At 35.7% G+C, this 15,927-nt stretch overlaps 1 protein-coding gene across 4 annotated transcripts in view; it reads left to right on the forward strand.

Moving 5' to 3' along the window:
• Nucleotides 1-15,927, forward strand: part of Cntn3 (contactin 3) — a 332,030-nt gene that overhangs the window by 114,003 nt on the left and 202,100 nt on the right. For 3 of the 4 annotated variants that reach the window (XM_046425549.2, XM_058573015.1, XM_058573014.1), the window contains exon 4: nt 6,483-6,658. In XM_046425549.2, coding sequence (XP_046281505.1) covers nt 6,483-6,658 — 176 coding nt within the window. Of the gene's footprint in view, nt 1-6,482; nt 6,659-15,927 lie in introns of those variants that run through there. The other variant, XM_058573016.1, reaches the window with a different exon arrangement.

Consider the following 15,927-nt stretch of genomic DNA (forward strand, 5'->3'; position numbering starts at 1 on the left):
GCCTGAGGCATGGAAGGTTCTGATGGGCAGGACCAGAGTCATGTGAGAAGAGGCATTTTCAAAGAACTGTGAATAAGCTGCTACCAAGCAAAGATAAAATGAATGCAGTCGGCAAAAAGAGCAATCATTTTCAGGAACTCTGCTTGGAATCATTTAAAGACGATCCTTGATTGATTTGCACTAGTTTATAACCATGTAAAGTGAGAGTTGTTTTTCATATAGTGTAGCTGCATGAAATATTTATACATATGTGTATATATACATATATATATACACACATAATATATCATGTATATATACACACAAGCACATATGTGTGTATACATAATAATTTTACAAAATTTATCAGTGAGAAATGAGAATAAATGTCATAAAACAGATTTAAAAAAAACACAGCATTGCAACTTAACTCATATCTTCAGCAATTAGTGCTGAAGCCTAACTAGTTATTTTTGGATAAAGTATTGAATATGCAAATTCAGACATTCATTCTTTCAAGGGCTGCAATTATTCTCATCACTTCAGTAAACATATTAACAAACATTGCATTTGAACACAAATGCATTTGCTTATTAACTTGAAAGCTGCATCTAAAAACCACAAATTGCTTCTGTGATTAAATTCCTAATTTTCCTGTCAAACCCCAACTAAAGTATTGCCTGTTGATTGAACGAGTGTTAAGGGTGGGCATATTTCCACAACCCAACCCTAGCTCCCCAAAGACTTAAGTGTTATTTACTTTTTTTTTTGCTTTGTTTTGTCTTGAGGTCTAAAATGTGAGATTTGTTTTTCTTCATAATGTTATTTCTCCTTCCATCTTCCTGACCAGCTTTTGTGTGGTAGAATAGATATCCTGAAGGACAATAACTTTATACAATCAACCGTGAGTTGAATCACATCTTGAGATTATTTTTTAAACCACCAGAAGTCATTCAATTTATTTTCAGTTTTGTTCATTTCAGTTTCAAAGGGTGATGTTCCCTAATTGTGTTTCACCAAGTTCAAGTGAAAAGACTCACTTTAGAGCTTGGTGACTTAAATAATACTGACAACAAAATATATCTGTGTTTGTATTCACTGTTGTTATTCCATACTAGTGTGGTTTTATGTAACAGATTGTCATATCTAATTACAACTGAATGGTGAATAATTAATAACTAGTCAGGTAAATGAAATTCCCCATTTTGATATTATTTATTGACTGGATGACTTCAGTGAGTAAAGACTGTGTGAAATTAGTTATGCCTAGGGTAGAGGAAAAAGTAATCATCTCATTCAGGAAGCTGATGGTAGAAATCCTGCAGTTATTGAAAATCACCATTCACCGGGACTTATATGCTTTGAAAAGCCCCTTTAGCTGGCCACGGTGATGTACACCTCTAATCCCAGTGGCTCTGGGCTGAGGCAGGAGGATCACAAGTTCAAAAGAAGCCTCAGCAGTTTAGCAAGGCCCTAAGCAACTCAGCAAGACCCTGTCTCTAAATAAAATATAAAAGAAAGGTCTGGGAAAGTGGCTCAGTTTTTAAGTCCCCAGCGTTCAATTCCCAGTAGCCCCTATTCTAAGATAAGTCCCTTTGAGCTCTGAAAATTTAGACTTTTATGCTGATTGAATTCATTATACATGAATTTGTGTTTACATACACATTCATCCCGTCTCTGTACGTGTTTCAGCTTGTTCTTTGTGTCTGATGGCAGTGATTCGTATACCCTTAGTTTATGTTTTTAGTTTATTTCCTGGAAATAGCAGTTATCATTTTCATCATTTAGGAGTAGTAACTACCAGTTTTGAAATATCTTCTATGTCAGGCACCTTGTGCTTTATATTCAAGATTTAAAACCTGTTGGCCCATGGACATGCAGTCATTTTAAAGAAATTGTGTTTACGTTCTTTTTAGGTGGAAATCTGCGTTAGACTTTACCCTTCTATTGTATTAGGCTTGGCCCAGTTTTCTTTTTCACTTCACATTCCCAGTCAGCATCCCACTTATGTAGAGGATGTGCCAAATGTGGAAGTGGACATCAGTTGTGTAAGTCCTCCTGTAGACCTGCAGACCAGGATATCTAATGCTAGTACTCCAGGTATTTGCTATCCATTTATTGATCCAGACACACATTGCCGTGGAACCTCCACACAAACCAGTTTAAGGGGATGAGAGCTCAAAGACTGAGATGCAATGGCTTGTGAAATATGCACTCGTGGATTCTAAAAGCAAATCCTAATTCATGTACGACAAGCATTTGAACTCTGAAGTCTGACAATGAATTCATAAGATCAATGGAGAGTGTTACATGATGATTATGCGAAGGTGCTTAATCTCCTGACATTTACCACTGAACTGAAGCTACAAGGTTAGCCTGCTTCTCTAGTGCAACACAGATGTTATGTGATTGAAATGCTGGTGTGCATAGCCTCAAGAGCCTTTGCTTCTGATCATTGGCTTTAAGCCTTCCTGAATAAAATTTGGGTATGCAAATATATATTTATGAAGTTTTAAATAATTTTCACATTCCAGAAAGATGGCAGTCTGATGGTTAGAGTTCATCCTACACTTTGCCATTCCTTGGTAAAAGTAGACACCTCTAAGATGTACAAAGGATTATGAATGCACAAAAGTGAAAGCCAACTTCTATTTCTAAAAGCTTTCCAGATTTATGACCTGAGTGTGCCATTTACCTGTCACACTTAGTATTGAGTGTTGTGCTTTCAAAGCCTGAACAGTTGGATTACAATTTCCAGCAAAGTAAATGAGAATAATTTGCAGATTGATTAAACCCATACTCTGTCAAAGAAGGAACTGTGTATGTTTCAGTTTTCCAGAAGATTTTTATATACAGAAGAAGATAATGAGACATATTTAGAAATTGAGTCTAGCTACGAATATTTTGCCTTAGGAATATAGGCACACTATTTTACTTTCCAAGATAAAATTACCTTTGGAAGCACAGGTCCAGAGAATACATACACATTTTGGAATTTTAACAAAGAGAACTTTTGAATTCATGTATTTTCAGCGAGAGGAAAAACAATCAATATTTAATAAGATATTGAGATATTTTATATCACCTGGGGATGAGTTCCACTTAATGATGAATAGTTTTAGGAAGGATAAAAATAATTATTTTACTTTTGTTAAATTAACATTCCTAAAGATAGCTCAGGGACATCTTAACTCTGAAGGGTTTGCTAAAACAAATGCACCAGTGCTTTTGGAGTAGTAGAACATTTAAAAGAGAAGAAATTTTGCCTTTTGATATCACAAATAATCTGGTGATTGTGTCTATATGATGAAAACTGAGCTAAAGGAAGTGAGACGTGTTTTATGCTTAATGGAACAAATCTTTTCCATTTTGGTTCTTTATTTGCAACTTTGGGATGATAGCTTTTAGATCTTAGATACTTTGCTGAAATAAAGTATTTTCCCACGTAGTTTGTAATCTCTTAAATCTTTCAAGTATTAAGTAGGCAAGAAGAAGTGCTTCTCCATATTTTTATTTATCCCTTTCAATTTTCTGTATAGCTCCTGTGCCTTTATTATTCATTAGCTAAACACAAAAACACCATTTTCAAATGAATTCATCAGAAGTGCTTAGTCAGGCCCATTCTAGCTCATTCTCTGAAATGCAGTTTTTTTTTTCTCCTATACAAACTGCACTTTGCAGGCACAGAAAGCATAAGCACCCTCTGTCACTGGGGTCTTCCATTCAGAAGGATGTGAAATTAACTGTATCTTTCTTGACTTGAGTTTAGAGGAGATTTTCTCACTCAAGCATTGAGTCACTTAGTATCTGACAAACCATTTACACTTTAAAAATTAAACCCACTCACTTGTGATTTGCTGTCAGATTTATTCTTTAAAGGTCAGGCCCAGCGTGTGTTTGCCTCTTCCTTTGCTAAATTCTCAGAGAAGATGCAAATGCAGACTCACCATATGGGGAAAACGCCATCTGATCCCCATGAGGGGGAATGGCCAGAAGTATTGAATGGAGCAGGTGACATTTAACCAATATGTGCTTCTTGGGAATAAAATAGAAGCAAAGCAAAGGGGCAGTGGGGTTTGCGGTTGTCACTGGGGCCACCTGCAGCACTAACAGATGCGTTCACCCATTGCCTATCTGTGGCAGCACTGGGCTGAGAGCCTTGCATGCATTGTCTAAGTAAATCTGTAGAACAACCCTATGGGAAAGATGGGATTGTCTTCATTCCTTTTTAATAATTTAGATTAAGGGGAGCTGAGAAATGGGCTCATGGACATGCAGCTGGTGATGAGTGAGACCCACAGATAGACCAATGGGCACTTGGATTGCATCTGGATCCCCTTTCTTTTCTTTTATTTATTTTTTATTTTGTAGATGGGCACAGTGCCTCCCTCCCTCCCTCCTCTCTCTCTCTCTCTCTCTCTCTCTCTCTCTCTCTCAGGATGGAACCCAGTGCCTTACATATGCTAAGCAAGTGCTCTATCACTGAGCCCCAGCCCCATCCCCCTTTATTTTTGTTAGGCTGTTTCATGAAAGGCTCAGCTAGGGCTAAAGACTCCACCAGGTGGAATCAGAGGTTGGGTCAAGAACTTAAGAATCTTGGAAAAATGTCTCTAAAAATGTTAGCTCCATGGACGGGGGCAGGTTTTACCATGATTTGAGAACTTTGAATATTTCCTGACATGGAAGCATTCAGTAAATGTATTTTCACTGAATTAGAGGAAGGAAGATTTGTTGACTATGAAAGTGGCTGACTGGAGAGGGAGCACTCTTTCACCCTGGTGTCTACTGTATAGTCGTAGGGCATGTTGCCCAAGGTGCGGAATAGTTCTTCCCAAAGTTGAATATGCATGTGGAATTCTTAATTATCTAATTAAAACACAGGCTCTGATTCTGTAGACACAGGTAGAGACTAAGGTAGAGACCAGCAAACTAGGAGATGCCACTGTTGCAGATCTGCAGGCCCTCTTGTGTAACAGAGGATCAGGATGTCCAGATAATGCAGTTGACAGTTTTTCTTTACTTCCTTGTCTGAGTTTCTGGAGTTCTAGGACTTGAGGATGAGGAATAGGAGAGAGGTTCATAAAAGCTCATGGTTCAACTTTAAGACTCTAAGTGTAGAGTATAATTCTCAGTAAAATAAAATGAACCAGAATGCTCATGCAAATATGGACTTGCCCTTGGGAAGAATCGTATGGGGAAACTCTACAAAAAACTGAAGCAGAGTTCTGCCAAAAATGAGAAGGAGGCTACTGCTTTTTGTATTTTTGTATATATATTTTTTCTTTTCAGTTCACATGAAAAGAATTGGGTCTTTCAAGTTTTTTTCCTTACTTTCATTTTTCTGTTCATTAGATTTGTTGCCTTAGACCTGGTGAACTTGTATGTGAATACAAAAAGAAACATACACACACACACAAAAAAAGCTTTGGTTTTAAGAAAGTGACTAAATGATAAAAGAATATTTAGAGCAATAATTGAAGAACTCTGAGCAAGAATTCAAAGGAGCAGCATTTCTGACACAGTCAATAGTTTTGGGAACAGCTAACAGCTCAACAACTGGTATACAGAAATTCTCGTTTTGCAAGTTGGACATTATTTCAACAATCTCAATATTTAAATGAAGAGCAATTGAAATGATTGTTGCAATGTGCTAAAATTTATGGAACCGATGACAGTGTGATTTATTATATGAATTGGGTTATCCGGGAGGTGGGTACCTTAATTCATAATAATAAATGCGTTCTTGAGATTGTGGGAGATGACTTTTAAAGATGAAAGCTTTGTGGTGTCAAGTATATGTACTGTTTTAAAACTCCCAATTTTTCACTTAAAAACTCATTTAAAGGAAACATATTTCTTCTCTCTTTGCCTTTTTCTGTTTGGCTTCTTGTTGATTACTGTTTCTCTGAGGGTAGTGCCTGGACTGTCTGGGACCCCCCAGGTGCTGTTTAGGGTATTTTACCACAGTGTACCATTTTGTAAAAAGCACTGTGATGGATTAGAAAAGTGTAGAATGCCTTGGAACAGGTGTTTACCCAGACAAATTGAAATGGATAGTTGAACACTTATCCAATTAATTTATTAAATGTGCTTAGTCAGTCCAGATAAATCAAAGAAATGTCCTCTTTCCCTGATTCATCCTCAGCTTGAGATTGGCTTGAAGTGTCTCAGATAATTACCTAACTTTCTACTTTATCTTTGCCTATACAGACCTAGCCAATTTCTCCCACTAGTGAAGAAACTAAATTATTCTCACCTCTTCAGGAAACCTTTAAAAATCTTTAACTTTTAGAGGCTAATTTATTGTCCTTCGTTTGAGACTTTAACGTTCTGTTTCTGATAGTTGTATGGACACATTTACTCTTTAATTATGTAATACTGGAAGAGTGTACACTTTACCTTTCATTTATAAGGGGGATAATGTGTAAAGTGGGTTTTATGATGGAGAGTCTTTTAAATTTAAAAATGCTAATAGGACAAAAAAATTAACATTTGTTTTGCAGATGGCAGCTGAATGGCAGTGATATTGATATGAGTCTGGAACATCGTTACAAGTTGAATGGAGGAAATCTTGTGATTTTTAACCCCAACAGAAACTGGGATACAGGAAGTTACCAATGTTTTGCTACAAATTCACTTGGGACGATTGTCAGCAGAGAAGCTAAACTCCAGTTTGCCTGTAAGTTTATATTCACACATCTTGTAAAATGGGTATTTAAAAGTATTTAACTTAATTTGTGTGGCCATTTTGAATTTTAATAACAATGTGTCAATTCTATTGGTTCAAAAAAATAGATTGAGAAAATAGCTCAATGTGATTCTTTGGATTTCTATGACATATGCAAAGTAGATCTTAAAACGTGTGTATATGTGACTCCTTTATTACTATTTTGTATGAGTTCCAATTAGAGAATGCAAAACAAGGCAGTTAAGGATCCTGGATGGAGCAGCTGCTCCATCCTGGAAAGAATGTGATAGAATAGTCAGGAGTGGTCCTTACTGGGCAGATCATTTAAATTACAAATATATCTTGCAAACCTGGAAACATTAAGGAAAAAAAAAAACAGTGGGGAAAAAAGAAGAAAATGACGTATGTGGTGATATATTTTTGACCTCCTTTGGGGAACTGCAAAAAAGGACCCTCAGCACAAGCTCCCCTAAGTCCTAGCCTGGGAGGTCATGTTAATTGAACCCCTTTGAGGAGGTGACCCACATTAAGAAAAATCATATTCTTCCTCCACAGAGTTAGGGATTGAGACCAGAGGCTCAGTTTAGTCTTAATATTTGTCTATTTTCTACTTTTTGTTTCTCTTGTCGTTTGTTTTCTATTTTGTATATCATGTACATCACCATGACTTTGGTACTTGGTTTTCTTTTAGCTCTTCGTACCTCTCTAGTTCTGAAATTGGAATGTATGTGTTCCAGCACTGTAGTAGTGTTCTGTCTCAGCTCCCCTCACAAGTCATTATTAAATTAATAATGTGCTACTTAAGGCAGGCCTGCTGCTTGGCTCTTTTTATAACAGCCCTGGACGGTTTGTCCCGCCATTCCATTCCATACTTACTTGCTTCTTCTTTTGTTTCCCCTCGTCCCGCCCCCATATGCATAAGTCGTTGTTTTTTAACCTGTATATTTTCTGGGTATTTTGAAAGCTACAGGTAGTGTTTATGTTATGCAATCTGTTATATTTGAGATTAACAAAGTGTTTTATTTCGTAAATAGAGAAATTTAAGTTTAGGGTTTTTGCAGTGTCTTTCCATTTTAAAGAGTTTAGATCCATTCATTCTTAGTGTATACTTTGCATTCTTGTATTTCTGTGATTATTTATTTTTAAATTATGTCATTTAATATACATGTTATGTATACATATATTGTATAATGTGGTATATATGCATGTATGCACCTGTATATAGTGAAATATATGTAACATATACATATGTGTATATATCTGTATATATAGAAATATTCTCTTCATGAATAGTAACATATATGTATATAGTTTAGTTTTCAAACAGAATTTTGCCAAAATCTTCAGCGCTAACCACCAGACCTCTTTCCAGTTTTGCATTAATTCATTTCTTAGTCCATATTTAAATATTTCTAACATTTAATATATTCTGTATAAAAATTTAAATATGTTTCATGCTTTTCTTTTTAAGAATGTCATCCTTTTGTCTTAAACATGAACGTGGGTTTTGGTTGGTGATACATGTTGAAACTACTTGTTTAATTGGAGACTTCCTAAGGTACTGCCCAGTTGTCTTCTGCAGTCAGTTGCTTGATAGAAGGTGGCCATACTAAGCACAGTTCCCTGCTGAGCTCACCACCACCACTGTATTTTTAGGTTCACTCAGTAGGACATGGTAGGATTACTTTTTCTTCATGTTTTCAGCTGAAAACAGATCTATTTCCAGCACATAGCTAAATTTATATATATTTAACTTGCATTGCTTAGAACTTGGAAATTTCTCTTGTGATAATTGGACATTTTGTATATAATTTAAGGATGTTTCCTCCTTCTATATCTTTTAGTTTGGTTCATGTGTATTTTAGAAAGTCAGTTGTCATCTATGTATTAGATAGTTCTTGTCCTTTGTTTGGAATTATTTTCCTCTCAGTCTTCTCTTTCCTATCAATTTCTGTTCTGGATCCATAGAAGCCACATCTTTCTGTATTCTTTTAAGATAAAGATTATTCTCTTTAATATTCTTTTTCCACTACTTCCATTTGCTGCTTCCATTTTTATGTCTGAGACTTTTCAACAGATGGTGTCCAAACTCAGGGTCTGTCACCAGGTGGTTTAGGTGGATTCTCCTGGCCCTACATTCTGTCCCATAGATGCTAGAACATTTACATTGATCTCTAGAAAGAAGAGCCAGTTCCCAGCCTTCTTTCTGTTTCCAGGAGCACTTCATCAAGTGCACCCTTTGTGTAGTGGTATGTTTCTACTCAAAATTCTTACATCCTATAGTATTTGAGGGAGAGTAATTAACTTATGGATTTTTCCTCAGTCGGCCCTTCTGGAGACTATGGTCTGAATTGAAAATACCTCTAAAATTATATTGCACCATCTACAGTCTGTCCCTGGTTCTTGAACAGCACTTTATAGGCAAAACAACATGAAATTGTTGAGTCTGTGATAAGATTTTAACAAGCATCCTCATTTGTAAGATACTTAGTAACTTTTTTGTGGATGCAAGGGAAGACATGAGAGTTCTGGGTCAGAGACAAAGGACTTTGTTACTCTCATAACCTCAAACACCATGAATTTCAGCAATTTGATTTCATTCCTCTTGTCCACACAAGAGGAGATTCAGTGTGGCTGTGGTGAATGGTATTTCCATAGCTGAAGAACAGTGAGTTGGGAGAATCTACCTCTTTTACAGAAAGAAGAAAGCAAATATGCTTTTTGTCCCAGAGGGATACAGTATCCTATCTTCCAGGTTACTCTCTGCAAACACATCCCTAGTTATGGGCCTCTCATTGTTGGCACAGGCAGAAAAAAAATGCAGGAAAATAGAATTCTTAGTGGGTCACTTTCACCTGTCCCCCCAAAAGTCATTTTCCTTGCTTATTTGTGTCCTTGACTTTCTGGATAAGCGTGTACCAGATGAAGACAAGTGGGATGAGAGAGGTTCAAAATATAAAATATCTCCCTGCTTTTATTGGGAAGTCCCTCTTTTACAAACCGAGGATGTGCCATTGAGCCCTGGGGCTTTCTGTCAGTCTGTTCTCCTGTGGCTTACACTGTTTATTTCCTCCTGTGCTTTGAGCCAGATTGCTTAGCGGACTTGGTGTACTGTGAGATTCTTTGGTATTGTTTTAAATTTCTTAGTGTTCTACTAAGAGATTTATTTGAAAGTTTCAAGAAGGAATATTGAGTATTCTTAACCTGGTAATACATTAAACTGAAAAGGTTCCAAATTTTTTATTTAATTAATATGGCTGGGATTTAGATTCCTGATAAAGCCCCCAAAGAAAGTGGCAAATGATTAGAAGATATTTTATAACTGTTAGAGAAAAACATTGCTTTGTTTTGGTAACCTGAAAAAATGTAATACATTTACTGGAGAGGAAATAAGGATGGAGGCTCTTGTGTTAGTTGGATGCTCACGACTCCAGTTTAGAGAATCTTGGCTGTCTTTGCTGCAGGCAAATGGATGGTAAAGTGTTGTCATTGAAAAATGTTCTCTTTAATTTTTCAGTATAGCTGTGTCTCCCCTCCAGACTGTGTCTCCCCTCCAGACTGTGTCATGTTTGTATGCTTAGCAATACTTCTTTGTTTATATCCACCACAGAGAAAGCACTTCTGTGTAATTCATGAATGAATGAGTAAATGAAAATATGGTCAGTGCACCACTTTTAATGCTCATGAAAATGCAATATATATATATATATATATATATATATATATATATATATGTGTGTGTGTGTGTGTGTGTGTGTGTGTGTGTGTGTGTGTTTGTATAATAATCTCAATTTTTTAGTTGCTTGAAGATAGTTTTGGTGATAAAATGAATGTGAAAATCCCATAGTTTAAGATGCCTGCTTTCCATAGACACTCAGTCCTTTTTCATAGATTTGGGGTGGAACAATTTTCAGAAGGAAGAGAAATGTAAAATGATTCAGTGACTGAGTTGTAGACATTGTCTCAATTATTTGCTGTTATGTTACATGGATGTAATTTTGGGTGATTTTTTAATTTACTGGGATAATGTTTTTGTCCACTTCTTAATTCTAGCAGCAGAAAGCTTAAAGAGTTGCCTTTGGAAGCCCCAGTGTCCTTGCTTTCTAATATCTACTTTTCTCTTAATCCTGACGAAAATATTTTTATTTTGACCATTTCTGAAGTGCAATATATGTTTTAAATCATGGCTTATATCAGAGGTCTAAACGATATGGAGGAACTAAAAGGGATGTCTAAGTAGCTACCGTTTATTATTTCAAAATTTAAAACAATTGAAGTACCTTATCCTGGTGAGATTCTCTTTCTCCATAGATATTCAGTGTTGTAGTTAAATGTGTTTACTTCCATGTGTTTTTAAGAAGTTTTGACTACATACAAATATATTCTGAGCAACACATAAAATCATTTTAATTTTTTTAATTTCTTGGATTTTTTTTCTTTTGAAAATTGAACCCAGGGTGCTTAATCACTGAGCTGTATCCCCAACACTTTTTATTTTTTATTTTGACACAGGGTCTCACTAAGTCGCTTATGTCTGACTCACTAAAGTTGCTAAAGATGGCCTTAAACTTGCAATCCTCCTGCCTCAGCTTCCTGAGCTGCTGGGATTACATGTGTGTGCCACCATATCCAGCTACTTTTAAAATTTCTTAAACAATATGCACATAACTACTTTTCTTTAGAATTATGCTTTGGAATATCTGTCAATCTGCAGCCTTGCCAAACTTGCTATTCTCTTATATTTTAATTTGACCAAATCAGATACATTACAGAACTGAATTTCATTGTGGTTTTTAAATTGTGTTTCTATGGTTTCAATGAAGTCAAGCTCCTTTTCATATATTTCTTCATTGATTGTTTTTCTATTATCTATATACTTTCATACTGGATGCCTGTCTTTATAATGATTGATGTTCTCTGTATGTTCTGAATACATCATTTGTCATTTACATATGTTATAAATTATCTTTGGATTGTTAGTAGCTAATTTGTTTTCTCCAATGCTGTCAAATGAAGTGATGTTCTTAATTTTTATTTTAGGTTAAATTATCAGCCATTTTCTTTATGGGTTATGTTCTCTTCTGAATTCTTTAAAATCCATCTTCCTCATTGTAAAATGGAAAATTCATTCTCCTATATTTACTAATAAATGTGTTGGTGTTGCTGTGCCTGGTGGCACATGCTAGTAATCCCAGCAACTCAGGAGGCTGAAGCAGGAATATCACAAGTTCAAGTCAAGCTTTAGCAATTTATCTGGGCCCTAAGCAACTCAGTGAGACCCTATCACAAAACAAAACCCAGTCAGTTGAGATTTGGTTCAGTGGTAAAGTGCCCCTGGGTTCAATCCCCATTACTAAAAATAAATAAATAAATAAAGTGTTGGCGCTTTGCTTCTCATGTTTCAGTCTTTCTTTAATCACCTGGAATGGATACCATTTCCTTTATTTCATGATGTTCATTTGCTATAGCAGCTGAATTGATTGAAGGTTCTGCTTTTTACCAATTGGAACGCAATGTGTGCTCCCTTTCTCAAGCTTCTCTGGACTTTCCTGCTTGCAGAATATTATTTGCTAATAATGACAGTTTTCGGTTCCTTGCCGACCACTGTTCCCTTTGTGTATCTAACTTAACGGTATGGCTCTTTCTCTGACCTAGCGTGTTGATTCCACATACGGGGGTAGACTTCCCTGTTCTGATTTTAATGAGAATAAGTGCAATGCAGCTTCCCCTGTGCAAAGTGATGTCTGGCCCGCTATATAGATACCCTTTATTGGGAATTTATCAGATAGTTTAATTTTAATCATGGATGCTTTATTCCTTCATACTGTATTACCTGCATTTACTAAAATATATATGCAGCTTTTCTCTTTTATCTGTTCATATAGTTAGCACTTTCCAGTATGAAGAGGCCTTGTACTTGGGCTAGTCACATAGGCTGTTATATAATTTTTAATGTCTTGGATATTATCTGTTAGTGTTTTGTAAAACACTTCTGCAGATCAGTAATGGAGGAGATTTTCATTTTCTCATCTCTACTTTTCTGGCTTTGGTATAAAAGTTATATGCACCTCTAAAAATGATTTAAAGAATATTCCTTATATTCCTATCCCTAGAAAACATTGAGAAATGGTGAAATTTGCTGTTCCTTGAAGAAGATATAGAACCCAAGCATAAAAACATTTGGGCCTAGAGTTTTCTTGGAGGAAACTTTTTAATTAATAGTTAAGTTTATTGAGTAGCTATAGGATTAATCATACTATTTCTTTTTGACAGGTTTAATATTTTTAGGAATTTTATTTATGTTTTTTAATGTATGGACAAAAATTGTTCAAAAACATTTTATATCTTTCTTTCTCAATTTGGCTGTAGATGGCCATCTCCTGTTCCATTATGGATATTATTTTGGAACTCTTTTAACATCAATTTTTTTTTTTCTTAGAACTTGATCATGTGAACCTTTATACTTTATTCATTTATTTTACTTCTACCTTTACTGTTCTTTCCCAGTTCTTGGTTTATTTTCTTATTCTGTTTCTATCCAGTTAAGTTCTGTGGGGATTAGTTCATTTTTTCCCAACTTTTTTCTATTCTAATATAAATATGTATGGTTTTAAATTTCCCAGAGAGCACCATTTTGGCTGTTTGCAGTGAGTTCTACATACAGTAAGTTTATTGTTTCACATCTGTAAATGTAATAATTGTATTATGATTTCTCTTTGGTACATCTGAATTCATCAGATACATAATTTAAAATTTTCAAACACATTTTCATTAGCCCTTGTTTGTGATTTCTAAGCTGCAACCATTGACCACACAGTACATTTTGAAGCTGTTACTACTGGAAATTTTTCTTACTTGCTTTGTGACCCAGCATTTTTTAATGATTCATGTGCTTGGAATCATGTGTATTATCCAAATACTGGGCACATTTTTCTTCATATGTTCATGGAATTATACCTTCTAATCATTATATTCAAGTCCTTTTGTCATTACTGGTGTATAATCTATTAACTTTATCTATTTATACCTCAATGATGGTGAAATTCTGTTTGTGCCTTTATTGCTGTACATTTTGCTGTATGTATTTAGCACATTATTGATCTATAAAAATTTAGAATATTTTTGTCAACATTCAGTAATTCTCTATTTAATAAATTACTTTGCCTTATATTTTAAATGTTAATATATTAATATTGCAATTTTATTCTGATTTTTGGTTTTTTTTTCCTTCCCTATATCTATATTGAATGAGAATTTCTTTTCCCTTCAAAATGTTGAAAATTGCATACACTCTTTTTCTTATAGGAGTTGGCCCAGAAATTTTAGTATTCCTTATCTCCAGCAATAAGGATTTTATATTTTAAACCATATTGCCCACCTCCGGGATCCTATTCTGTTGTTGTCCAATGCTGTGTTAAATTTCTTAACCCTATGATTAGACATGATTGTTGTTGTTCCTTTTATGTTCTTGTTTTTCTTTTACATCAGAAATGATAGTGTATGCACACTCCTACAGAGCTTGTAATTTTTCAGGGGAATGTTGGACTTTTGCCTGTATCCTTTCTATTTTTCCTTTTCTGGAGTAAGCTCCTTTTAGCTTTTTTGCCTGTTTCCTTTGATATTTGCCTTCATGTTTCTAAATAACTTGCTGATGTCGCCACTTCCTGGGTCAAGTTTTGGTTGTGAGCATTAGACTGACCCTTGTCTCCAGCACCTGAGGCTGACCTTCTCTCGCCACCTTAGCAGCATAGGGTTGCATTGTTATGAAATTTAAGAAAAACAGCATGTTTCAGTCGTTACTCTCACAAAAGTACAAAATTAAAAGCAGTTAGCGGCCCAATATGTGCCCCTGGCTGTGCCTGGACTTGACCAAGTAACTATAAGCCTCTGCTTTTCTATCCAGACCTCCACGGAAGATAAAACTGCAGCCTCTGTGTCTGAAGCCGGGGATTAGGAAGAAGGCTGGTGCTGATGGTTAGTGGATTCATATGTGTCATCTTAGGGCATGTTATTATAAGATTTTATTGGACTGTAATTTCAGTTAGGTCAATATATTCAGTTATGGCATTACTAGAACTCTGTAACTGATATTCAGAGCTGAATTTGGTGGCAAATGATTATTTATTTTTTGATGAACAATTTTTCTTTCCCCCCAAATTAGTAATCTTGTTATACTTTTTTACTTCCTGGTTTTGCTATTATCTGATACTAAAAGCAGGCAAAATGTTGGCCACTTTTCTGAATCTCCTATCAGATACAGATGCGTCACTCATTCTGTCAGTTTCACCTTCTTGGGGAAGTATGTTCTAGAGCTATTTGGAGTGCTCCAGCCTGGGCTGGTCTTCTTGCATATCAGGGGATCTATCTCTTTTGGGTCTCCCTTCTACATCACTAAGGATCCCTGCATTATCTGTGCCATGCGTATCTTCTTAAACCTGTGTTCATTGTTTTACTCTTTCCTGGAAGTACCATTTTAGAGTACCAGGTCTTCAACTATCCTACGAAGAGATGTATAATGTGTACAGTTGTTGTAGATCATGCATCCTAAAATTTTTATGCTAGTAGACTTGACTGAAATATGTGGTTTTATCTGAATACTCTGTCAAAATCTTTTCCTTCAGTTTTTTGAACACACTTGTCTGTATTCCAGTGTTGCTCTTGAGAAATCTAATGCCATTTTGGCTCATGGTATCTTGTACAGAGGATCTTGTTTTTCTCTAGAAAAGCTTGTTGGATCCTATTTTTGACTTTAGCGTTCTTCAGTGTCACAGTGACTTGGTTTTCTATGAATCTAATTTTGTTTAGCCTACTGTTATTACTTTTGTTGTCCTGTAGTTTTGACACAGGAGTCCTTTAGTAATGGGAGAGTATTTTAGTCAGCTATTTTGTTGCTGTTATCAAAAGACCTGACAAGGACAATTAGAGGAGGAAATGTTTATTTTTGTGCTCATAGTTTCAGAGGTCTCAGTTTATGGACAACCAGCCCCCATGCTCTGGGCCTAATGTGAGGCAGAGCATTAAGGCAGAAGAGTTTAGTATAGGCAAGTGGCTCAAGGCACTGCACCAGGAAACAGAGAGAGGGAGAAGGAGAGAGTTCCACTCAACAGGGACAAGATATATACCTCAAAGGCATGGGTACCCTGGCTATGGTTACCACCCAGCTAATCCTTTCAAACTAATCTACTGATTAGTTTAAGATTCTCTCAACCCAATCATTTCACCTCTAAACTAATTTTCTTCATCTCACAAATGAGCTTTTA

The sequence above is a fragment of the Marmota monax genome, unplaced genomic scaffold, assembly GCF_021218885.2.
Source record: "Marmota monax isolate L192 unplaced genomic scaffold, Marmota_monax_Labrador192_F-V1.1 WCK01_AAM20220418_F8-fsc00028, whole genome shotgun sequence".
Taxonomy (NCBI): Eukaryota; Metazoa; Chordata; class Mammalia; order Rodentia; family Sciuridae; genus Marmota; species Marmota monax.